The sequence below is a fragment of the Squalius cephalus genome (genome assembly GCF_949319135.1).
Source record: "Squalius cephalus genome assembly, chromosome: 8".
NCBI classification, from domain to species: Eukaryota; Metazoa; Chordata; class Actinopteri; order Cypriniformes; family Leuciscidae; genus Squalius; species Squalius cephalus.
In genome coordinates, this window is record NC_137129.1 from 43,087,412 (window position 1) to 43,115,068 (window position 27,657).

Sequence of the window (27,657 nt, forward strand, 5' to 3'; positions counted from 1 at the left end):
GACTGAGAATGAGAATGAGTGTCGTCTGCACTGTTCTTTGTGAATCTGCAAGTATGTGTTGTGAAAAAAACTAAATTAAACCACTTTTGTAAGAAACATTTTTGTTCGTATATATTTTTGAATGAAAATACATATTTTAATATTTTGCACTGTTCAGAAAATATTATTTTGTTTTGTTAGTAAAATATACAATGAAATATGAAGAGTATGTGTGAATAGTTTTCATCATGCGGAGCCGTATGTGGATCTAAACAGAAGAAGAAGAATGCTTGATGGAGTTTCATGTCTTATTATCAGTCCTCATTAATTTACTGTATTGGACTGTGTTTGGGCTCATAAATCAAGTCAAGTCAAGATACCTTTATTAATATAGAGCTTTTTACAGTACAGATTGTTTCAGCTTTACAGAGATAACAGGAAAATAATGCAAAAGAGTTTGTTTGGGCTGTATGCGGCGGCTGCAGTAGTGGAGTAGGGGATATACTGCGAAATAACATCATTAAATCGACGCTCGAAACTTACACATTAATAACCGTCCCGTCCATAGACTTTGACCAATTTTGTGGGTTTAGTTCATTTAAATGTGAACGACGTTACAGTGTAGATCTGCGGATAAAAATATCTGTAGATATTCAGTTGGGCTTCACTGTCTTCTCTCAGAATACAGAAGAATATTTGTTTTTGTGAATTAAAAAATTAATAATAGGCACATAGTTGGATCAGATGACAAGTAATGATATATGACCTACTGTAGAATAGTTATATTCACTGTAGGTTTTAATACAGGAGATTGAGTGAAATATGTTGTTGTGAATTTATATAAAGTTACATTTAGATATTAATCTTATTCAGCCCATTAGACATACAGTACCATGTAATCATATGATCCTCGATGAAATATCTGCTGTACTATTCTCTATTGGTCGTCATACAGCTACAAAACAGTGTCCTACAGCATTTTATGAAGACAAACACAATTTATCCCTTTTCTAAAATTCCAAGGGCCATTTATAAGAAAGAGACAATATTGTTGCTTACAATTGTTTTATTTATTTATTAACACTTATGAATTATGATGACTCCCCTCTCTTCTTTAACTGTTTTTCTATCCTCCTGTCAAAGTGCTTCTGCTCACTGATAAAAATATTAAACATAAAAAAAATTAAAAGGGACATCCATGGTGAATTTGATCTTGTCTCACTGTGTGTGTGTGTGTGTGTGTGTGTGTGTGTGTGTGTGTGTGTGCTGCCCAGAATTTATGTCAGGTGAGTGTGGATTGCATCATTTTGCCCCTGATCTTCCTAGGAAAATGGCACAGACACTTGTTGGTGGAACACTTTTGGAAAAAGCCACTTTGATGTCTTTAGGATACTGATGATGGAGTGTACAGAGAAAACTGGAAATGGCATTAAAAACATGTCCATGTATGTCTCTGTAAGTCATTTATTTTGGAATGCAGTTAAAAAAGAGATGGTGTTTATAGTTTATAAAAGTTTAGAGAGAGAGAGATTTTCATTCCCTTACGTAGCTAAAGCAAACACACACCTTTATGAGATGCATGTTAAAGAGAACTTGGTAAAGATAGATAGACTGTGATAAAGCCCACATTAAGTGCACATACCCTACATTTTAGTCCAGGGGTGCGTTTCCCGAAAGCATCGTTGGCCAACTATGGTCGCAAGTTCCGTCGTTACCAATAGAGTTCAATGGACATTGCGATGAACTTGCGACCATAGTTGGCCAACGATGCTTTCGGGAAACGCACCCCAGATCAGTAAGCTATTTTAAGAAAAATGTATATTAAGATATAAATTGAGCGTCAGCGTTAGTTCTGGCAGGCCAGGTAGTCAAGATGCTGCTAATGCTGTTTGCTAACAACACTGTCCCGTCAGCTGATCTGCTTCAGCTGAGCTGCATTAGCTGGTTAACTCCCCTCGCTGCTCAATGGCCAAGCTCAAACAAGGCGCCCTATTTAAAGCACATTCAGTTTGATCATACATGCTTGCTGCTCGCTTCTGCTGCCCGCCACCTCCCCAGCTCCTCCTTATGCATAACGTGGCATTTGCTTTGTCATGTTGCCTGCTCTGTTCACAGGGGGATATTTTAGCTCTCACAGTCCTAAACTGTGAGCGTTCCCTATGCTGCTGCTGTCCTCTGACTCTCTGCTATTTCATGGTGCTCATGAAAGGTCAGAGGACTCCCTGAACAGAGCCATACCGCCAAATTTCAATTCAGGAACATCAACCTGTTTGCAATCGATTCAATAAAAATTCTTTATTTTTATTGTCTGTGTTCTTGACTTAATGGACCTGACAGAAATTAGATAACTAGATCATCTCATTTATAAGAAATAACTCAGAATCATTCAAACCATATGGGAAAAGTTTTTAATGTGCGTTTAAAACTTACTTCACTCACTGCGCTCTCCCATACACATGCAAAGTTAAACGCAACTGCAGAATTTCATATTAAGCTTTTTCTTTTTAACAGACTCAGGAAGGGAAATGCCATTAACGTGAAACGCCACGCGTCGCGTTCATGTAGGTTCTTAGGCTATGCTATAGTTTTCCTCCCATACAGCATAAAGAAAAAGCTTAAAGTCAATGCAGTAAGACGGTGATATTTAACCCTTTAACTGTCACCGTCCCGTATACGGGACGCCTACGTTTACTTCACTATATTACAATTAAATCCTAATTTAATCATGACAAACTATATATTGTTGGAAAGGTCTAAGACTCCTTAATAGATATTTCAGCATTGTTTTTTGTTACAATTTATGCAGGAACAGTAATAGATGAATTTATGACAAGAGTACACCTCAAAAAATCGATATCATATCAGGCGTTTCTGGCGTTTGTCACAAAAAGTCGACGCACACACTTTTAATAACTGAAACTTTGGTTTTCATGCTAAAAGTTCATAATACAACATTTAATCTAGTATTTGTCAATAAAAAAAAATTATAAAATAATATTATCCTCTAAAAAGTATAATATACATATTATCCTCTAAAATATAATATTATCTTTTTTATTGCCTTTTTTATTACATCACATATTTTAGTAGTTATCATAAATTAGGTATCATTTGAAAGCTTACGATCTCAGAATTCATCCTGTGAAAACTGTTCTGAAATTGGACATTGTGTTACCATAGAAACGGTACTCTAAATTATTTTATCAGGCTCCTCCCCTTTTGGGCGTCGTCATGTTTCATAATTTATGATCAAAATATTTTCTAATCTTGACAAAACACATATTGTCAGAAAGGTCTGAGTCTCAAGGTTCCATATTTTGTGACAGAAGTGATATTTGGACAGAAATGTATTAATTTATTATGGTAGAATGCATACAGTTAAATTCAATGGAATTCAATGACACCCGGTGGCTATTTTTGGTAATACGCCTAAACAAAATCTCATGGGAACTTCAATTTTTGTGATATCAACTTCAAATTTGGAACACAACTTGGCTAGATATATGGCTTTGATTTTATAGTAATTTTTTTGTAAAACATATTTTGTAAAATATATATTTTACATAAAAGAAAAATATTAAATAAATTATATTTGATTTAATGTAAATTTAAACTTCCATAACTTTTTCATACTTTAATTTTTTGAAGTGCTTTCACCTCAGTAATAATCTGCATTTTTTTCCCTTTAAAACAAGACCAAACTTGGGTCTATACTCCAAAGCATTCTTGAATTACAACCATTTAAGCATGAATAGTGCATTTTAATGTCCATTCTCAAAAAGGGGGTGACACTCAGTAGTCAATACACCTTATTGAACATGCAACGCGCGATTGCACATTAGCTGTTTTATAATGGTTTTCTATGGGTGTTGTTCATAATCTGATGTAATCTGTTTGCCTCTATAAAGTATGCTTTATTAATAAGGTAGGCCAATATTGTGTACTAATTTTGGTGCTTCAATATCACTCTCATTAAGCGTCTTAAAGGGGACATATCATGCTAAATGCACTTTTTTAGCCCTTAAATGCAATTTGTTGTATATTTGGAGTGTTTAGAAGTACAGAAAAGATGAAATTATTCTCTTCAGGTGCTTCGTTGATATCTTTATATTCTGTTTTGGTCATATTTTTCAACCTGTTCCGATTTTTCTGTTATCTATGACGTTTCGTGAACTATCACGTCACAGTATTTGCAGTGGAACTGCCAAATAAGGACATCGACTCCCGGCCCAACACTTCGAGCGATCCGCCATTATTATTTCTCGCTGCAATTTTGTAGTCCAAGCTAAAGGATGCAGAAGTTACGAGAGGGTAAGTTAAAATGATCGGTTGTTGGACGTAGTAACCCACACGCTTCATTACACCGTCTAATGTAGATGAACTGCCGCGCTTGTGGCGCATGTTTAACTGAAAGAACGAGCAGAGAGAGAGAGAGAGAGAGACCCGGTCTCGCGCGCGCACGCACTCTCTCTCGGAGCCCGGCGAAAGTGTAAACAAGACGCTGTCTTGCTCTCTCTCCCTCGCACATATTAATCAAAATAAATCGACACGGTGGTAAAAGGTCGGAAGACCAAAGTTTCATGTATAAATACAGTAACACACCATTGCGATACATCCATATGAAGACGTTGTTCTGCAGGTTCGTCGTCTTCATTTTCATCTCGCTCCGGCTCCGACTCTGGCTCGAACATGTAATGCTGGCTGGACAAGTCTTCCGTTGTTGACATTTTGTTAATAACGTGTGAATAAAAAGTTTCTGTGCCGCAAGATAATCCTATCTCTGCTATCAGACTACAAAAATGGCCGAACGGGGTGGAGTGTCACCTCTGCAAACTGGAGAGGGGGCGGGGTATGAAGTGTCTCAGTTGTATTTAAAGAGACCGCACCAAAACGAGTTGATCTCAGAAGCACCTCAGAAAAGGGGTAAAAAAGGGGCCCGTAGAGCTATAATAATGAGGAATTCAGACCCAAGCATTGCAGTTCTGCTTTATATAGACCACAAATGTATGATTTATATGTAAAAAGGAACAATTTAAAAGCATGATATGTCTCCTTTAAATGGGGAAGAACGCTTGATTACGCTGCCGTTGTCTGTTTTAGCCATAGACAGTATGGTTTTAGCAGAATACTGCCATGTAGTGGTAGCAGGTTTTCTCAGACAGTGTGTGTGGATCGTGCAAGGCGAAACACAAGTTGTATTGTATTAGTTTAAATCAATGTAGTGATGCACATTTGTGAATTTGTCAAATAGATGGGTAGTTGTGCACACATTAATAATTAGCACCATGCCTATTCATTGTTTGTGTGTGGGTGACTTGTGAAATGCTTAAAAACAGCAAAATGAAAGTCTCAAAATTCAAATGAATCAAATGAGATCGACTCAGAAAAGACGAATTGAATTGAATTGAATTTTGCACAAGCAAGTTGAAGGCATGGATAAAACATTTCTGCAACATGTATCAAGTTCATTGATAAGTGTGCTTGCACGTGTTAACAAGGCTGCCAACTCTCAAGCATTGAGCGTGAGACTCACGCAATTAGCCGCGTTTCCATTACAGATTTGCGCAAATGTTTTGCGCTATTATCTAAATATCGATAAAAAACTATTGCGAAATGACGGCGTTTCCATTAACCGATGTTATGCGACTAAAACGTCCTTTTTTCTCTCGCGATAAGTCATTCCAAAAATCACGGCAACGGACGTTGGTTTATATAATATCACAGCCACCCCATTATTATTATTAATGGAATGAGACGTGGCGTGTTATCCAAGCATTAATGGCAGGGAAAGACCCTTATACTGCGAACGACACATATAGCCTAAGGAGTTTCTGGGTGTTTCGCCCTCATTTCTGCTCTGAGGTTTTGATTGTGGCATTTCTTTGAGATTTAGGCTAGAATCCAGTATTCCTATAGGCTAATTATTGTTTCTTTTATTAATTTAATAAAGAACTCTGTCTCGTATTCTGTCCAAAACGATCTATGTAGGCTACTTTTGTGTCCATTCGTTTTTCCTTTTTTAACCCGTAATTGAAAAACGAAAAATGAACGGTTGTTGTCTTTTTAAAACGCAAAGTTAAACACCAAAAATTTTTTGAACTGGCTACACCAACTGCTGCGCAAAAAAGTAAATATCGACGAATTTTCAGATTTTTGTTTATGACTTTTTGCCCCCTTATTAGGTAACACTTTATATTACGACCCGCAAACAACTGCGTAAGTAAACCGAAATTACGGTGTACGTTTCTGTAATTATAGTGTACTTCCGTGTAGGTATAAGGGAACAATATGTTAATTTTTGGGTAATAAAGGGGTAACAAGCAGATATACAACCTGCAAAGAACTTCGTAAGTAAACCGAAATTACGGTGTACGTTTCTGTAATTATAGTGTACCTCCGTGTAGGTATAAGGGAACAATATGTTAAGTTTTGGGTAATAAAGGGGTACAACCAGATATACAAGCAAATTATTTATAATGTAATTATTTTAAAACTAACAGGTACCTATTCTGTTCATATATTCCAGGCAAAAATTGTACGTCTGTTGTATATAAAAGTTTTTATCACATTTCTGGAAAAACATGTTCTTGTGCAATGTAGTTACAGGGTAATTTTGACATCTGTGGGTTGTAAATTAAATATATATTATATATATATATATATATATATATATATATATATATATATATATATATATATGGCTGTATGTAAGCACAGTATGATAAAAATTTAATCTGAAACAATTTTATAAACAGCTGATTTCGAAAAACATTGGCAATGCTATTTATTGGCTTTTCTTACTAAACTACTTAACGTTTAGCCCAAAAAAATGTTTTTCTGCTATGACTTTAATTTAGAACGTACCATGTAGTACTTACTTACCTTATCACATTGTATTGCAATGACACTTACATGTCAGGGCAAATATACTGTGTAATTAAACATTTTTTTAATTTTTTTTTATAAGAGTAGCCTACCTTTCTCTGTAATTACTGTGCAAATAGTGTTGTTTCGTATTGTTACATAGTAAGTAGTGTTTGTTACCCGTTTCAACTGTGTATTTACAGGGTAAGTGTAACTCCTGCGGGCTGTAAATTAAAGTGGCACTTGTTACCCCCTTGTTCTGTGTATTTACAGGGTAAGTGTAACTCCTGCGGGCTGTAAATTAAAGTGGAGCTTGTTACCCCCTTGTTCTGTGTAGTTACAGGGTAAGTGTAACTCCTGCGAGCTGTAAATTAAAGTGGCGCTTGTTATCCCCTTGTTCTGTATAGTTACAGGGTAAGTGTAACTCCTGCGGGCTGTAAATTAAAGTGGCGCTTGTTACCCACTTGTTCTGTGTAGTTACAGGGTAAGTGTAACTCCTGCGGGCTGTAAATTAAAGTGGAGCTTGTTACCCCCTTGTTCTGTGTAGTTACAGGGTAAGTGCAATAAATATACAATAAAGGATCCAATTTAATTTCTGACTTTTATTTTACAAAAACATTTCAAAAAACTTTTTCATCTTAATAAAACATTGTCTTTTCTACAGTATACTCAAACAACAAAGTAACACATTATACCCCCCCCACACACACACACACACACACACACAAACACACACTTATTTGCTGCTCTTGCTTTTCTTCTTCTTTCTTTTCTTGCTCTTCTTTTTCTGAACTTCCACTGGGGACTCTGAAGTTGAGGAGTTAATGGAGTCCCATTGGTCTTGCTGCACTGCAAAAATATGAATATACAGTATATGCTCTTAGCAAGCTACACCTTCAATTTTAAGTTGTCGAACAATCCTCCACTCTAAACATTTTGTGCCACCTGATATTACTGTAGTAACTGTAATTTTGAAGAAAACACATTTTGGTGAAGTTTGAGTCAGATCATGGGGGGGGGTTGTGATATTTTATAGTGATAATGACTGTAGTGCAGCAGAAAATGTTTTTAAAAAAGGCATAGTTGTTCTGACAGCAACAAAAAAACAAAAAAGCATGAAACACAAACATGAGGGCTGTGGCACTATAGGAACAGCATATCTTTGTGTCATTGCAGATGGGACAGCAGACTTCATCTTTTCAATTTCCTTTTTCAAAAAATCACACTCATCTTAGAGCAAGGTGATCTCTGCTTTAAGAGTGATAATCTTATCTTTGAAAGAAAGAAAGGTTAGACGTTTAAAATTTTACTCCTGCCCTACTCCAGGGCTTATACTTGTGACCACTTTCCTATTTTTTAAAACATCAGATTGAAGAACTAAACATCACTGGTACTGTACATTATAAATGCACTTGTTAAAGGATTAGTTCACCCCAAAATGAAAATTTACAACGGACTTCATTGATCACCATCGTTAAGTCCAAATCAATGCAGTTTCAAAAGTCTTTTAAGTGTTTAAACGGGCTGTACGCGATCACAGCTGAAGAATAGGTTGTTATCTAGCGAAACGATAGGTCATTTAAAAAAAAAAGAGGAATATATAATTTATAGACTTTTTACCTTCAATAGTTCGGATTGAGCTGATCAACAAACGAACATGGAACTACGTCATCACGTTGAAAGGTCACGCCTGCGCCGGCAATAGGCCTACTATTTAAACTACTATTCATATTCATCAGAATGTTATTCATATACTATTCATATTCATATTCACTGAATACTATTTCTATATAATCGCAAACAATACTATTTTAATTATCCTCCTACGTACGTACGGTCGCATTGTAAACAGTGGGGCGGTACTTCGGCCGGCGCAGGCGTGACCTTTCAACGTGATGACGTAGTTCTCTGTCCGTTTGTTGATCAGCTCAATCCAAACTATTGAACTATTGCCACAGCCCTCAGGTTTGTTTTTCATGCTTTTTTTTTTTTTTTTTTTTTGCTGTCAGAACAAATATGCCTTTTTAAAAAACATTTTCTGCTGCACTACAGTCAGTCAGTATCACTATAAAATATCACAACCCCCCCCCATGATCTGACTCAAACTTCACCAAAATGTGTTTTCTTCAAAATTACAGTTACTACAGTAATATCAGGTGGCACAAAATGTTTAGAGTGGAGGATTGTTCGACAACTTAAAATTGAAGGTGTAGCTTGCTAAGAGCATATACTGTATATTCATATTTTTGCAGTGCAGCAAGACCAATGGGACTCCATCAACTCCTCAACTTCAGAGTCCCCAGTGGAAGTTCAGAAAAAGAAGAGCAAGAAAAGAAAGAAGAAGAAAAGCAAGAGAAGCAAATAAGTGTGGGGGGGTATAATGTGTTACTTTGTTGTTTGAGTATACTGTAGAAAAGACAATGTTTTATTAAGATGAAAAAGTGTTTTGACATTTTTTTGTAAAATAAAAGTCAGAAATTAAATTGGATCCTTTATTGTATATTTACTGCACTTACCCTGTAACTACACAGAACAAGGGGGTAACAAGCACCACTTTAATTTACAGCCCGCAGGAGTTACACTTACCCTGTAAATACACAGAACAAGGGGGTAACAAGCTCCACTTTAATTTACAGCCCGCAGGAGTTACACTTACCCTGTAACTACACAGAACAAGGGGGTAACAAGCTCCACTTTAATTTACAGCCCGCAGGAGTTGCACTTACCCTGTAACTACACAGAACAAGTGGGTAACAAGCGCCACTTTAATTTACAGCCCGCAGGAGTTACACTTACCCTGTAACTACACAGAACAAGGGGGTAACAAGCGCCACTTTAATTTACAGCCCGCAGGAGTTGCACTTACCCTGTAAATACACAGAACAAGGGGGTAACAAGCGCCACTTTAATTTACAGCCCGCAGGAGTTGCACTTACCCTGTAAATACACAGAACAAGGGGGTAACAAGCGCCACTTTAATTTACAGCCCGCAGGAGTTGCACTTACCCTGTAAATACACAGAACAAGGGGGTAACAAGCGCCACTTTAATTTACAGCCCGCAGGAGTTACACTTACCCTGTAACTACACAGAACAAGGGGGTAACAAGCGCCACTTTAATTTACAGCCCGCAGGAGTTACACTTACCCTGTAAATACACAGTTGAAACGGGTAACAAACACTACTTACTATGTAACAATATGAAACAACACTATTTGCACAGTAATTACAGAGAAAGGTAGGCTACTCTTATTAAAAAAACAAAACAAAAAAACGTTTAATTACACAGTATATTTGCCCTGACATGTAAGTGTCATTGCAATACAATGTAATAAGGTAAGTATAAGTACTACATGGTACGTTTTAAATTAAAATCATAGCAAAAACAATTTTTTTGGCTTAACGTTAAGTAGTTTAGTAAGAAAAGCCAATAAATAACATTGCCAAAAAGTTTAATTTACAACCCACAGATGTCAAAATTACCCTGTAACTACATTGCACAAGAACATATTTTGCTAGAAATGTGATAAAAACTTTTATATACAACAGACGTACAATTTTTGCCTGGAATATATTAACAGAATAGGTACCTGTTAGCTTTAAAATAATTACATTATAAAGAATTTGCTTGTAGCCTATATCTCTGGTTGTACCCCTTTATTACCCAAAACTTAACATATTGTTCCCTTATACCTACACGGAGGTACACTATAATTACAGAAACGTACACCGTAATTTCGGCTTACTTACGAAGTTCTTTGCAGGTTGTATATCTGCTTGTTCCCTTATACCTACACGGAGGTACACTATAATTACAGAAACGTACACCGTAATTTCGGCTTACTTACGAAGTTCTTTGCAGGTTGTATATCTGCTTGTTACCCCTTTATTACCCAAAAATTAACATATTGTTCCCTTATACCTACACGGAAGTACACTATAATTACAGAAACGTACACCGTAATTTCGGTTTACTTACGCAGTTGTTTGCGGGTCGTAATATAAAGTGTTACCCATTGCCAAAAAGTTTAATTTACAACCCACAGATGTCAAAATTACCTTGTAACTACATTGCACAAGAACATATTTTGCTAGAAATGTGATAAAAACTTTTATATACAACAGACGTACAATTTTTGCCTGGAATATATTAACAGAATAGGTACCTGTTAGTTTTAAAATAATTACATTATAAATAATTTGCTTGTAGCCTATATCTCTGGTTGTACCCCTTTATTACCCAAAACTTAACATATTGTTCCCTTATACCTACACGGAGGTACACTATAATTACAGAAACATACACCGTAATTTCGGTTTACTTCCGAAGTTCTTTGCAGGTTGTATATCTGCTTGTTACCCCTTTATTACCCAAAAATTAACATATTGTTCCCTTATACCTACACGGAAGTACACTATAATTACAGAAACGTACACCGTAATTTCGGTTTACTTACGCAGTTGTTTGCGGGTCGTAATATAAAGTGTTACCCATTGCCAAAAAGTTTAATTTACAACCCACAGATGTCAAAATTACCTTGTAACTACATTGCACAAGAACATATTTTGCTAGAAATGTGATAAAAACTTTTATATACAACAGACGTACAATTTTTGCCTGGAATATATTAACAGAATAGGTACCTGTTAGTTTTAAAATAATTACATTATAAATAATTTGCTTGTAGCCTATATCTCTGGTTGTACCCCTTTATTACCCAAAAATTAACATATTGTTCCCTTATACCTACACGGAAGTACACTATAATTACAGAAACGTACACCGTAATTTCGGTTTACTTACGCAGTTGTTTGCGGGTCGTAATATAAAGTGTTACCCATTGCCAAAAAGTTTAATTTACAACCCACAGATGTCAAAATTACCTTGTAACTACATTGCACAAGAACATATTTTGCTAGAAATGTGATAAAAACTTTTATATACAACAGACGTACAATTTTTGCCTGGAATATATTAACAGAATAGGTACCTGTTAGTTTTAAAATAATTACATTATAAATAATTTGCTTGTAGCCTATATCTCTGGTTGTACCCCTTTATTACCCAAAAATTAACATTTTGTTCCCTTATACCTACACGGAAGTACACTATAATTACAGAAACGTACACCGTAATTTCGGTTTACTTATGCAGTTGTTTGCGGGTCGTAATATAAAGTGTTACCAGAACCTGGAATTGATGTTTTTCCCGCAGTGCTGAATGAGAAGAGCCATTAATATTAAACTATTGTTTTGGCTAAAATCACATCTCCATCTCCGCTGTTAAGCAGACGGAGTACATAATCAGAATTAGCCTTCGATTCGAATTTGTTAGTTTTAAAGTGGACATTTCAAGCTTTAGCCTACATAGGCTATATTTTGTTTCAGTTCTCGCGCTCCAGTTTACGGAGATCATGAAAGTGCGTCTGATTGTTTTCTTTTATTTTACAAAAGCACAACGTTTTCTTGTTATTGTGAGTTTACACAAATAAAAGTAGTTGAGAATAATGTAGCCTATTATTATTTTCTGTATGACCAGAAATGATAGAGTATTTTAAGTTGTTTCCACTGTTGATAGGAAAAAAAATGCAAGTGTTCGCGCTCGCGCCTCCGTGTCATGCAGTGCGCGCTCCACACTCAGCTTGGTTCCTTTTTTGCATAAAAGCGTATTCTAAATATAGCCTATTAAATGTTATAATAAAATAATGTAAAATTATTATTATTTGCGTAGCTATACATGGACCTCAAACACACCGCGTCTTCTAAGTCAGGTGACTGTAAATGCGCAAAAACTGTTTCCATTGCAGTTTTGCGAAATATTCCTTTTTCGAATTGCCTGAAAAACCACCTCATGCGAGCGTAAAAACTTTTTTGCGATAAACAGGAGTTTTTGCGAAATTGACGTGTTTCCATTGTGCGTATTTTCAATTCGCAATTTCAATTTGCGCAATTTGAAGGGTATGGAAACACACGCTCTCACGCCACACATCCATTTTCTCACGCACAGAAAAATTGCGGAGCAAAGAGGTAACCTACTTTTAATATGAAACTAATTCTCAGCTCTTAGATTCCGTCAATTTTATTACGAAATTCAGACAAAAATACGTTTGGCGCTTGTAAATGTGACGTGACAGATCGCTGAGCGCCTCAGTTCAAGTGCACGTGAACCGATCATCTGTTACTTTTTTATTTAAAGATGCAGCACAACTTACCGAAAGTATACATAATATCGACCAATTACCCAGCAAACATTTGGACGTTTAATGACCGTTGAAAAGACGTCCGTCCGAGACGTCCCGTCATGGTTGAAAAATAGTTCCAAAATGGAAGTTGAACCGACGTCTTTTCTGGCCGTGAATTCCACGTCTTTTCTGGCCGTGAATTCCACGTCTCTTCTGCGCGTCCCTGGACGTCTAAATGCGTCGTCATATGTGTTTAAATGTGTTGCTGCATAATTTAAGTGTATAAGCCTGCATATAAAATAATCACACACCTATTGTGTAACATCGTGAAAGACAATCAAGTCTTGAGGTTTAGCCTATATCTTGACAAAGGTTCTAAAAAAGGTCCAAAATTGGTCCAGTCAGACCTGAACGTCAATAAAACGTTTTAATCACGTGGACATCAAAAACAATAACACATTATTTGTGGACATAAGCAAAAAAGAAGCATGTTCTGATTAAGCACAACATTTTATTGATCTTGAACAGCCAAAATTTCTCTTTATTTTTTTCAATGTTTAACATTTCGTGAGCTTAGAATTATAAGGTTATATCTCCACTTTTGGTCGAAATTGAGTTTTTGACAGTCTGATTCATTAGGTGTTTATTAATGCCTGTGTGGTGTTATTTTTGTAAAAAAAATATTTTGTTAGTAGTTATTAATAAAATAAAAGGTTCCATCTCACAAAACATAAACCGAGTTTAAAAACTTTGATCCTCAATAAACTACAATAAACGGAGATAGAACCTTATAATTCTAAGCTCTCGATTTGTTAACCAAACTAAATACCAATAGCAAAATACTGAATTATTATATAAAGATAGTTCACCCAAAAATGAAAATTATGTAATTTACTCACCAAATTCCAAACCTGTATGAGTTTCTTTCTTCTGCTGAACACAAAAGAAGATATTTTGAAGAATGTTTGTAACCAAGCAAATAGAGCATCCACTGACTACCATTATTGGAGAAAAAATTATTATTAATGGGAAGCGACATCTGCTTGGTTACAAACATTCTTCTAAATATCTTTGTGTTTAGCATAGAAAGGTATACAGGTTTGAAACATGAGGTTGAGTAAATGATGACAATTTTCATTTTTGGGTGAACTATCCCTTAAACACATTGTTTGGCTAATTTTTTGTATCCACCACCCCCAGCTCTTCCTGGAGCGTGTTTCAGGTGTTCTGCCATTGCTGCATCAATTTCAGTGTCTGTAGCATGTGGGCTCCACCTCTTCACAGCATCTAAGGGAAGAGAATATATTTCTTTTTAAAATAAATGAAAATTAAAAATTTGAGGTAAATGACATGCACTTATTTTCAAAATATTTGTATGGTCTTCAGCTAAATTCAAAACAGCATTTGTCCCCTGCCTCTTCAATACCACTGTGGTGCCCTTGAGAAAGACCCTTAACTAGGTGTGTAACAGTGAGAAAGTGAACAGGACATTTCTGATAAAGACAGGTGGGCTGTGATGTCCCCTGAATAGACATGTTTAGCTATTCTAAAATTACTAAATATTTTTAAAGCAGTTACTGAAAACATACATGTTCAAATCCAGCTAATTTCATTCTACTTCAGATAATTTACTTTCTGAAAGAAACTCTCAAAAGGCTACATTAATAAGTTACAGTAATAACTTTGACTGTATCATTAAACATACTTTATACTATGGTATACCGTTGTATAAGTTCAAATTAACTTTTAGCCTACTAGCTAATTTTAGCCAAACTCAGTTAGCCAATTTCAGTTGACAATGTGGGCATCATTTCTTTCGGTTCATTCATGTCAAACAAGTAAAACTCTAGCACGTTAATATAATAATACAAAATGTACGTACCCAACAGTAGATTTCTAATAATATGGGCCTCAATTCCTCCTCTCTCCGTGGTTGTTCAAACTTCAGTGTTCCGGAGTGAGTCTATGGGGAAAACGCGTTAACATCTCGTGAGATAATCTAACCTATCGCGGGATTTGGTAATGTCGGGAGATCTTTTGTTACATCTTGGCAGCACAGTTTTGGCAATTACATCCAACTCAGACATAAATGGTGACCAGATATATTTCTGTTTTACATGTATATGCATACATTCCATAAAAAAATAAAAAAACACAACGTATCAGGTAGGCTACAGGTTGAAATAATGACTAGAATGCAGGCTTTGCATTCACTTAACCACACTGGGAACTGTGTGATTATAATTTATTTAAACAAGATAAAGTAAATATATTTACTTTGTATACAATTCCCGTATTTCATAAAGATAATTCCTGTTTTTTTTCTCTCTTGCTTGACTAGACGTGTAAAAGACGTCAGTGGACGTCTTCACAACCTCTTAAAAACTACTTGGGCAATTAAATTAATTTTTGCAGTATTAACCATGCAAGGATTAAGCACAGCTTGTGCATATTTCACAAGGATTCCATGATGGAGGGTCATGATGGACTTTAAATGCACGTGTAAAAGACGTCGCCAGGTGACGTCCTCTCACCCAATACACTATTGAACTACACGTAGCTAAAAGTCAAAATAACAATTATACATGCAACCCCAGATAACTGTAGACATGTACAAATGTATCTGAATGCATTTTTAGGAAATGTTCTGTGTTACATATTTTTACAGATTTATGCCGTCATACCGCGACTATTTTTGGCCAGGGACACGACGTTGCCGTCGGACCAATGTTTGCTGGGACGCTACTTGTATTTTGAATAGCCTAACGTTAAAGGGGACATATCATGCTAAATCCACTTTTTTAGCCCTTAAATGCATTTTGTTGTATATTTTGAGTGTTTAGAAGTACAGAAAAGTTGAAATTATTCTCTTCAGGTGCTTCGTTGATATCTTTATATTCTGTTTTGGCCTTATTTTTCAACCTGTTCCGATTTTTCTGTTATCTATGACGTTTTGTGAACTATTACGTCACAGTATTTGCAGCGGAACTGCCAAATAAGGACATTGACTTCCGGCCCAACACTTCGAGCAATCCGCCATTTTAATTTATCGCTGCAATTTTGTAGTCCAAGCTAAAAGATGCAGAAGTTACGAGAGGGTAAGTTAAAATGTTCGGATGTTGGACGTAGTAACCCACACGTTTTCATTACACCGACTAATGTAGATGAACTGCTGCGCTTGTGACAGGGCGCATGTTTAACTGAAAGAACGAGCAGAGAGAGAGAGACCTGGTCGCGCGCACGCACTCTCTCTCTCTTCGGAGCAGGCGAAAGTGTAAACAAGACTTCACCGTCTCCAAACTAGACGCTGTCTTGCTCTCTCTCCCTCGCACATATTAATCCAAATAAATCGACACGGTGGTAAAACGTCGGAAGACCAAAGTTTCATGTGTAAATACAGTAACACACCATTGCTATACATCCGTATGAAGACGTTGTTCTGCAGGTTCGTCGTCTTCATTTTCATCTCGCTCCGGCTCCGACTCTGGCTCGAACATGTAAGGCTGGCTGGACAAGTCTTCCGTTGTTGACATTTTGTTAATAACGTGTGAATAAAAAGTTTCTGTGCCGCTATAATCGTATCTCTGCTATCAAACTACAAAAATGGCCGAACGGGGTGGAGTTGAACCTCTGCAACCTGGAGAGGGGGCGGGGTATGAAGTGTCTCAATTGTATTTAAAGAGACCGCACCAAAACGAGTTGCTCTCAGACGCACATCAGAAATGGGGTAGAAAAGGGGCCTGTGGAGCTATAATAATGAGGAATTCAGACCCAAGCATTGCAGTACCGCTTTATATAGACTACAAATGTATGATTTATATGTTAAAAGGAACGATTTAAAAGCATGATATGTCTCCTTTAAATTTAAAAAAACTTGTTGTGGAGTGAACTAAAATAGCCTGGCCTATAGCTATGTTTTGTTTTTTTTTGTAAACATTTTACTTTATTAGCCTTTTTCTGGATGTAATGCTAAAATTAGACTTATGCGCTACATTTGTTTTTTTTTTTTTTTATCTTTCAAAAACACAATATTAGCTATATTTATTTACCATGCCTCAAACTTTTTTAAATATTCTGAAAAATTGCTTGAAAAGTAAGCTGTGTCTGTTTTGTCATTACGCGTTAGTGTTCAGCTATCCAAATGTTTAAAAATAATAATATTTCCACATATCCACTGAGCTTCTCTCACCTGTGACTGTGATCAAGATTTCTTCATCATAGTCATATTGACTTCGAAACTGTTGTTTTCTTTATGTTTTACAGGTATGTAGAGTTGGATGTCATCAGCATAACAGAGGTACGACACATTAACCTTACTCATAATTGATCCCAAGCGTAGCATGTATAATGAGAATATCTATCCCTGCCGAGGATAAATGAGCACCAAAGCTAACTGAAAAACTTCTATTAGGCCTAGATAAGAATGACTGGGACCGTTTGAGTACCGTACCTGTGATACCAATCACACGTTCCAGCCGAGATGAAAGAATCCTGTGATCTACAAAGTCAAAAGCCAAGCTCAAGTCTATAATAGCACTAAAGCCATCATAGTGTCTTCAGCACCTGTAGTCATTAAAATATCATTAAAAACTTTTAAAAGAGCAGACTCAGTGTTGTGAAGGGTTCAGCCAGACTGAAAAATGTCAGAGATGGAATGAGTGTGCAAGTAATTCAGCAACTGTATAAAGACAGATTTTTGGTGAATTTTAGATAGAAATGGCAGGTTGGAAATTGGTCTATAATTTGCATATACATAATGATTCGGTGGTGGAAACACAGAATTCAGCAGAGAGTGAGGATCCAAATGCAGTTTATAATCAGTATAAATAGTATAATTCAAAGTCCAATAGTCCATACCAGTCTGTCACGATTACCAGTGAGACCATCATTACCACCAGAGGGCACTCCACCCCGGACTATTGTCATTCCCTGATAAAACTACATTTCCCATAACTCTCTGCCTGGACTTATTATTCCTGATTGCATCCAAAGGTTGAGAATCCAAATGCAGTTTTTAACGGGGAAATCCAAGATCATAATCCGTATAACAGGCAGTGGTCAAAATCACAAGGGTAATCAGTCCAAACAATGACAGGGCACAGGAACACAGAGAACAGGGAGATGATGCATTTAAATAGACAGGGTAATGATATGATTAACAAGACTGAAACCAGTAAACTAATGTTGAGCATTGTCTATGGAGAGAGTGAGGGACGAGGCCGCATCTGCTGGAACATAAGGGCACCGCAGCTGACGTAACATTGAGTCATTTTTACTTATGGCATAACTGTACACGTTAGAGTCATAATTTTGACTTTTCAAATCATAATTCCAACTTTTTATCTCATATTTCTGACTTTTGAAGTCTTAATATTTATGCATGATTTGTGATTACAATTATGGTTAAAAAACAGCAACATTAGTTGCCAAAAATTCTCTATACTAAAATACGATGACAATGTTTTGAGTGTTACTGGATTGCATAATAACTTTTACAGCTTACACCATTTTTTTTTTTCTTTCTTTTTTTTTTTCATTAAAGTGAAATAATGCAAATAAACCAATCTAGAACTAAAACATCAAACAGAACAAGATCCTGAATCATTTCAGTTAGCAGCAGATTTCAGCTCATTTACTGCTTTATGAATCTGTCGCGGTGTAAAAGTTGCAAAATGTTCTTCAAACAAATGTACAAAAGTAGCCTGAACAAAGTCAGTTTATTATCTTGCATGAACTAAATAAGAATACTCTAAACATGTTGCTAACAAATGTTTTGTTGACCTTAGGCTACTTATGACCTTACTTAACCTTGACCTCAAGTTTGACCTTACTTAAGTTTAAATGTTGTCCAACTTTCCAATGGAGTTATGTGGACAAACAATTTTGAGTTCAACAATTTTGTGTCATTTCCCAGCATGCATTGCGGCATGAAAAAAAAAAAAAGTAAACTATTGTTAAAAAATGATTATTGCTTTGCATTTACTGGCTTAATTAATGCTGCGGCTGCTGTGGTTATCACTGTGGTAATGTTCATTTCATGTAGTTTTCTTTGGAAATCAGACATGGAGATGAAAGCACAAGGATTGCAGCTGTTTGCAGCTAAATGCTAAACAATCTGTAGTTGCCTTGACAAGAAATTTTAAGTTCATAAGACTACCTGTTATTTATTAGATGAACAAAGTATTTAAGTTGACTTTAATTGGAGCAGATTAGTTGAGTTAACTTAAAAAGTTGAATGTGATAGGTTTCCTTATTTGTTTTTAAGTTAGGTAAAAAAATAATAATAATAATAATAATTGACACAATGTCGTAGTTGCTGAAGTCCGAGCCAAGCTGCAGGTTTGAGCTGAGAAATCTCACAGAAAATCTCATAGTGTATGACTGGCACAGACAGATTTTATTAGCTTAATCAGGGAATAATTATATCCAGTTGGAGGAGGTCAAACGTGTTTTATATTTTGAGATAATTTTAGAACGCATTGTTTTCATATGTTGTGTATCTAGTAACGAGGGACGTGTTTCCACCTGAGTGTGTTGTGCTTGGAACAATGTACAAAGTCTAGTGTGTGATGTCCAGTTTGTAACCCTTTACAAAAGGCAGCAAGTGTATGATTCATAGCATTTTAAAATATGTGAAGACGTTGTGTTGTGGATTCCAACCTTCCTCAATTTATAGTCAAGTCACATATATTTCTAGAGCTTTTGACAGAACAGATTGTTTGTTTCAAAGCAGTCAGATCAATAATTCTGTTGAATATTTATACAGATCAAATAGAAATAAAAAAAGAAACTTAAATAAGAAACAATATATATATATATATTCCTAACTCTTTAGAAACAATAGTTGCTATTCAATAAAAACTATAACTCTTGAGTTCAACAAAGAGGATTGCTCACCCTTCAGTCACTATAGTCCAAATCTTTAACTATAGGCCACTTGCAGAAACAAATCGAATCTTGGTGTATTATATTGCCATTTTGTTATATTGTTATATATCGTATTGTTATATTGACATTCATATATTGGAGAAATATGTAGACAGAATCCTCTGAAGATCTGTTTAGCGCTCAATGAAAATTACTAGTAAACTCATCAGTATCTTCCAGCAAGCCTCATCACAATTTGAACTGCCATAATCACTATAAATGTAATAACTATTAAAATCACCCAAATCCCATTCACTTGCTCTGGCCAACTCGAGAGTTTTCGATCAGCATGGGGGGAAGCTGGGAAGAGAGCACAAATTTTACATTTTTAAACTCGCTGTTCAATTGTTTTTTTAAACAGCCTATTACTTTAGTGTTCTTCTGTGTTACCTTTGTGTTCTTCTGTGGAGCCAGATTCTGTGCAAGATATGAAACGATTAGTCATACAGTTTAACTCCGTAAGAGAAAAACCCAAGCTCATGATGTATTAAATTATAATATTTCTCCTCATCCATTGATCTTCTCTCACCTGTGACTGTGACTATAACTGTGACTGTAACTGTGACTGAGACTGTGATCAAGGTTTCTCCTTTATAATCCAGAACTCTGTATGTTCCAGTGTCAGTGTCTGTAAAGTTTTTAATGGTCAGATTTCCATCATGATCAGTCAGTCGATCACTGTTGACCCCGTGACCTCTCGTCCACACCTCTGTCCAGCCTTCACTAGAGTTTCTCTCCACTTTATCAGCATTGATCAACAGAACATCCAACTTCAGATCCTCTCCTTTCTGCACAGAGATATCATCTGAGGAGAAACAGAAAGACCTTAATTATCATTATAATGGTGTCAATCAATCAAGGCCATAAACAAGTATTTAGGATCAAAGGGACCAAATGTAATTGAAAAGCTTCTAATTATCAACTAATCTAAATATTATATCATTTTTACATTTAATGTTATTGCTGGTTTTGACCCTGCATGCAATACCAACATTATTCGATTTTTTGTAACATTATCAGGAAATTAATAAACAACATGGCGGCGCGTACAGACGCAGCGGCTCGACGTCTCTCCAGTATTTACAATTTAGTGTTTATTTACCTGGCTATTTTGCTTGTTTTCACTCGAAACACTCGGGCGAACCGTACGTACAGCAGATACATACTATTGGATATTCAACAAAGCTGCAAGAACTCTGTTTTGGATCATCCATTCAGCTTCGATCAAATACCTCTGGAGTTAATCAGACAAGCGCGGCCAGAGGAACAACTCATCCCGAGCGGTAATGCTCACCGCCGGCGACGCGATCGTAAACAGAAACGGGGCAAGCGTGGTGGAGTGCGATTGAGGCTAAAGCTTAACCCGCACCGAACTGCACTCCCCAGCATATTTCTTGCCAACGTGCGTTCCTTGTTAAATAAGCTGGACGAACTTAAGATCTGGACCCTCACACAGAAATGACTCATGGACTGTAACATCATGTTTTTCACTGAAACGTGGCTTAACAAAGACATTCCAACCTCCGTGGTGGAGTTAGAAGGACGTTCTGTATTCAGGGCGGACAGGACAGCGGAGGCTTCGGGTAAGAGCAGAGGAGGCGGTTTATGCATTTATGTAAACAAAACTTGGTGCACAAACTGCGTCACTGTTAGTAACCATTGTTCTGCTGAACTGGAATATTTAGTCATCAAATGCAGGCCCTTCTACCTTCCACGTGAGTTCAGTTGTATTGTTGCTATTGCTGTGTATGTACCACCTGATGCAAACAGCAAAGCAGCAATGAAAGAACTTTCCTTTGCCATTAACAAGCTTCAGACTCAACATCCAGACGGGGCTTTTATTGTCACTGGGGACTTTAATCATTGCAACCTAAAGACTGTGCAACCTAAATTTCACCAAAATGTCTCATGCTTCACTAGAGACAATAAAACCTTGGACCACGTCTACACGAATGTGACTGGTGCCTACAAAGTCACACCCCTCCCCCACCTTGGTCAGTCTGATCACCTCTCTTTGTTTCTCCTGCCCAAGTACACCCCGGCCATCAAACGTGTGAAACCAACAACTAAAGCCGTTAAGGTCTGGATGGAAGATGCAGACTTCATTTTACAACAACAGTTCCAGCACACTGACTGGAATGTGTTTACTGCTGACGCCATTATAGACTCCCAAACAAACATTCACACATATACCAATTCTGTTTTGGATTATATCAACGAGTGTGTAGAGGGAGTGACTACACATAAAACAGTAAAATTATTTCCTAATCAGAAACAATGGATGAACAAAGAAGTTCGCCTTCTCCTCAAGGCTAGAGATGCAGCCTTCAGGTCAGGGGACCAGGAGGCGTACAGCTCAGCCAGATCCAACCTGAGGAAAGGAATATCCAGGGCCAAACTCCACTACAAGAAAAGGATTGAAGAGCACTTCAGCTCCTCTGACCCCCGGCGTATGTGGCAAGGCCTACATGCAATCACCAACAAATCCCCTTGCAACTTTCCTCTAATCTCCAGTACTTCCCTCCCAGACGAGCTGAACCACTTCTATGCTCGATTTGACCGAGAAAACAATGAGACTGCCTGTAAGCCAGTTGTTTCACCGGACGAGGACATACTCCAATTTTCCACCTCAGAGGTATGCAACATCTTGGGCAGGGTGAATGCTCGGAAAGCTGCTGGCCCTGATGGAGTCCCCGGACGTGTGTTGCGAGCCTGCTCTGAGCAATTGGCTGGTGTCTTCACCAACATCTTTAACATGTCTCTGACACACTCAACAGTCCCACACATCTTTAAATCTGCGACTATTGTTCCGGTGCCTAAACACTGTACAGCCAAAGAACTGAATGACTTCCGTCCGGTTGCACTGACACCCATCATTGCGAAATGTTTTGAGAAGCTGGTCCTCTCAAAACTGAAATCATGTCTGCCTGCTACACTGGACCCATATCAATTTGCCTACCGACGCAATAGATCAACAGAGGATGCCATCACCACAGCACTCCATCTGGCACTCACTCATTTGGACAGCCCCAATACATATGTCAGGATGATGTTTATTGATTTCAGCTCAGCATTTAATACTGTGATCCCTTCTAAGCTGATCTGCAAGCTCAGCCAGCTCGGCATCAGCAACTCACTCTGCAGCTGGATTATGGACTTCCTTACTAACAGACCCCAGACTGTTAAATTAGGTTGTCTGTCCTCATCCATCATCACCCTGAACACTGGTGTGCCACAGGGCTGTGTGTTGAGCCCCTTGCTCTACTCCCTCTTCACCCACGACTGCGCCCCTGTTTATGGCTCCAATGCTATAATCAAGTTCGCAGATGACACCACAGTGGTGGGCCTGATCAGAGGGGATGATGAAACAGCATATAGAGATGAAGTGCAGCACCTAGCTCTGTGGTGCAAAAACAATAACCTGGCACTCAATACCCAGAAGACCAAGGAGATCATTGTGGATTTCAGGAGAGCGAAGAGCAGGGCACATATCCCCCTCCACATCAGCGGTGCTGAGGTGGAACGAGTGTCTAGCTTTAAGTTCCTTGGAGTACACATTACTGAAAATCTTTCATGGTCTCTCAATTCCTCCAGTTTGGTGAAGAAGGCACATCAGCGCCTTCACTTTCTACGAACTTTGAAGAAAGCACACCTATGCCCTAAGATTCTAACAGACTTCTACCGTTGTACCATCGAGACTATACTCACTAACTGCATCTCTGTATGGTATGGCAACTGCAATACTGCTGATCGCAAGGCATTACAAAGAGTAGTGAAATCTGCTCAAAGGACTATTGGTTCACAACTCCCATCAATCCAAGACACATATCACAAACGCTGTACAAATAAAGCAAAATCCATTGTTAAGGATCCCACCCACATAAACCATGGTCTTTTCAGTCTACTTCCATCTGGCAGGCGTTACAGGAGCCTGCGCTCTCGCACCAGCAGGCTCAGGTACAGCTTCTTTCCAGAGGCTGTAACTCTGCTGAATAAAACTTCACCCCCTGTCTAGCATTGCACTTCAGCTGTTACTAGTTTACCTGTTTACTTTTTATTACTGCACTGTTTACCTGTTTATACTGCCACTTATCTTTGTAGACATGTCATTTGGAAAACTTGTATTGCCCAACTATACACTGTACATTATTTATCTCTATTTATTTATAAATTAATATTTATTGTCTACACAGACATACTCTACTTGTACTTGGTACTTAAAGCGTCTTTGCACTTCTGGATGGATGTCAACTGCATTTCATTGGCCCTGTACCTGTACTTTGCTAAATGATAATAAAGTTGAATCGTATCGTATCGTATCGTAAATACAGAAAGCACATGCTGATGGTTTGATCAGTTTTGACTTTACCATGAATATGAAGATGATACTGTTGCTCCGGCTCTGCCTGATCATTAGTGTAATAAACTCTCAGAATGTATTTCCCAGCGTCACTCAGTTTCAGATCCTTGATGATGATGTGACATGATCCTTCTTTAAACACTCGGTCATTTTCACTCTTACATTCCTCATTCTTACAAACAAGGATTTCATCTGCCTGATAGAATAAACTAATATGAGTAATGTCTCTGTCCTCAGATACACATGTCAGGGTGACGTTGCCTCCTTTTGTCCCTGACACAGCTTTAGTGGATGTTCCTACAAACACAGACAGAATAAAATCCATTTAATACAACGTATCAATACTAAAAAAATCAATGCTCTGCCTATTCTCTGTAATCAATGTCATCATTAAATATTCTCATTTTAGTCAAATAGATTTAAAAATATATAACTGATGGTATTAAGGAGCCAACAGTATTAGCCGTGCCACATTTTAACACTTCAAATGTTGATGACAATAGTATAAAGCTGTATCACATGTGTCAGTGCAGATGATGTGAATTATGTTCACAACAGAACAATGCTTATTAATAAAGGAATTGCATAGAGAGGTAATCATGGCGTGTGATGATGTAATATACTGAGAAATTCCCATCATTAATCCACGAATTTCAAGCAAAGACAATTTGGTGCAAAAGAGAAACATTTGACTACAATAACTCTACCTGGAACTGAAAATGGAAGATTGTTACAATTTATAAACAAAAATGATACTGACCGCTATAATTGATAAAGTAAAACAGCAGCAGAAGAAGCTTTGAAAACCTGAAGATAAAAACAGAAGAGCTGGTTTATGTGACAGATACAAAGACATTTATACAGGGATAAAACACTTTCCAGAATTGTAAAATATTGCAAAACAATGAGAATAAGAAACATCAAACTATAATCGGAATCATTTAATAAATTATTCCAGTGTAATACTGAAAATGATCAGTCAAACTCAATAAACAAATAGTCTTTATAAACTCACTTTATATTAATATAGTGGAGGGTGGTGTCCGGCAGTGGTCCATATTAAGGCATGAATTCATGATAATACATGTACCCTTACTGTAAAATGTTACCCCATTTTGAATTGAAAACATAGGCGTGGGCTATATAATTCACGTAACATCCATGTATGTAATAGCCTAATTTTAGTAACCGTCAATGTGAGAGAACAAGAAACCTTAATGAAGCCGTTTTTTTAAATCATATTGCGCACAATATTAATAATGAATGTGTAGCTAAGCTATACACATTGTGAATGCATTTAATAAACTTGGTTAGCTTTCCTGGCAGCCCTCAGTAGCCTAAATTAACTTGTCTAAGAAAATGACTCATAAAACATAAACTGTAAATATCAGTTGACCCTACGTTTACTTTCTACACTGACATTATTACTTTATTACTTTAATAAACCATGTTTATTTGTTGTTACACCTGCATCTCAGAGCGTGCTTTAAGGTATTTATGTGTATCGGGAGAGACTCCTCCTCTAACCTCAAAGGGCTAAAGAATTTCTTTTAAGATTAGCCTTCACAACAATTGAATTTGAATGGCAGTCTATGGTGACATTTAACTGGTGAGCACACAATTACAGATATCAAGAATTATATAGATAGAATATCAAGAATTTGTATTTCTGCAAGTGATGACGTCAATATTGATATAAACATTTTTACTAATGAAAATGTAATTCCTGATATCAAATATTGTCATTGTTACTAGTAGAAATCTAATTCCTGAAATCAAGAATTAGCATTTTAACTAGTGAAAATGTAATTGTTGATATCAAGAATTCAATGAATAAAAGTCAAATGGCTTGCCATACCAGCTCAGCTGCTGGTCCACGCTAACTGCACAGAATCTGATTCATTTCATTATCACTAGCAGGTTTAGTTTCCACAAACAAACAAAAATATTGGTATAATAACCCAAAAACACACAGGCTGGATTTATATTTAAAAACATGAAAACTTACATGGTAAAAGTTCTGAACGAGTCTTTTGTTCTGGTGTCAAAACTTGTGATCCACAGCAGGTTTAGCAGGAATCTCAAACTCAAACTGAAAGTATGTTCCACACAGGTGAATGTTTTAGGAGAATAGAAATATGACACTTAGTAACTTAGTAACGTAGTTACCCACCCAGTAAAGGAGGAGTCTGACTGGTCAATATTGTCCTACTAGACATTCATTCAAAGCCGATTGAGCTGTCAGAAGATTAACATTATACTGTGTGGTGTTTCAGTGTTAAATATTTGTCCATTCAGTCTTCCTCTCAGATACAGTAGCACATTGGACAGAGTAATGATAGACTCAAGAGCAAATAAATAAAGAGAACAGGGAGATAAGTGAGTTAATAGGAATTAGCAATATAAATATGAATATATGCCCAGGCTATCAAGAGGAAATAGGCCTATGTTTTTCACTTATTCTGATTTTGACGTTTACAACTAGGCTCTCCAATGACGGAGTGCTGCAAAAGCTCTGACAAGTTTATCCAGCGATCTCATAATGTTCATAATAATAGACTAATGTTGAATTGACATCTGAACAAGTCTGACATCTGAACTCTTTCTTGCAGCGTGGTGGACCACAGCCTATAATCTTATCAGCCACAGGTGCGAGATATAAATATATAAATGAAATAATGGGCAAAAAATTTAATGAAACTAAAACTTCCAAGTGGCAGCAAATCATTTTCATAACGAGTGCGTCATTCATCAATTCAGTCAAACAATCCGTTCAAAACGGCTGATTCATTCAGGGACAAAATGTGACTGCGTCCGAAAGCTTGTTGCCTCCCTGCCCGACCAGGCAAAGACTCAGCCAGGGTTTGTGCAGGGTTTGAAGGACTTCTGTATACAATATAATTTCTCATTAGAATGATAACATCAAAAGTGGAAAAAGTTCATAAAATTTTTTTTTAATTTACACACAACTTTCAGATGCCATATTCAGACGCCATATAACTTTACATAACACTTAATTTTAGCATTCACTCAAATCTCCCTTTTGAGTGTCATGGCAAAGCATGGGAAATAGTATTCTCAACCCAGTTTCAGTTAAATTTAAGGGGACCCAATGTAATAATTGTTCAAGTCATTGGAAAAAACATATTGGAATCAAATAATCGTTCTTCAGCGGTTCTTCGGGGTGGTTAAGGTGCTATTTAGCACCACTGCCATACAAAGAACCCATTAGCCCCTGTAAGGTTCTCTGATTCTCTCTTATACCCCTTTTCCACCAAGGCAGTGCTGGTGCTGGTTCGGAGCCAGAGCCTAGTTTCAAATCGGTTCTTTGTTTTTTGACTCCCAA

General features: G+C 37.0%; 2 protein-coding genes across 2 annotated transcripts in view; one reads left to right on the forward strand and one right to left on the reverse strand.

Annotated features, from left to right (window-relative positions):
• Positions 1-27,657, forward strand: part of LOC307163769 (uncharacterized protein) — a 129,539-nt gene that overhangs the window by 51,908 nt on the left and 49,974 nt on the right. The window lies entirely within an intron of this gene.
• LOC307163736 (uncharacterized protein) lies at positions 19,671-26,804 on the reverse strand. Its single transcript, XM_079879956.1, has 6 exons — positions 26,320-26,804; positions 25,072-25,118; positions 24,321-24,608; positions 20,481-20,756; positions 20,342-20,368; positions 19,671-20,251 (listed from the first exon to the last, which is right to left on the reverse strand). Coding segments are annotated over exons 1-6 (774 nt in total). The 5' UTR covers positions 26,322-26,804; the 3' UTR covers positions 19,671-20,117.

What these genes read in the sequence shown, in the direction of transcription:
- LOC307163736 (XM_079879956.1), bottom strand. An exon ending in AGTTATAGTCACAGTCACAG is followed by an intron (nt 20,369 to 20,480) that starts GTGAGAGAAGAT and finishes TATCTTGCACAG; the next exon opens with AATCTGGCTCCACAGAAGAA. An exon ending in CTCCACAGAAGAACACAAAG is followed by an intron (nt 20,252 to 20,341) that starts GTAACACAGAAG and finishes CTCTCTTCCCAG; the next exon opens with CTTCCCCCCATGCTGATCGA.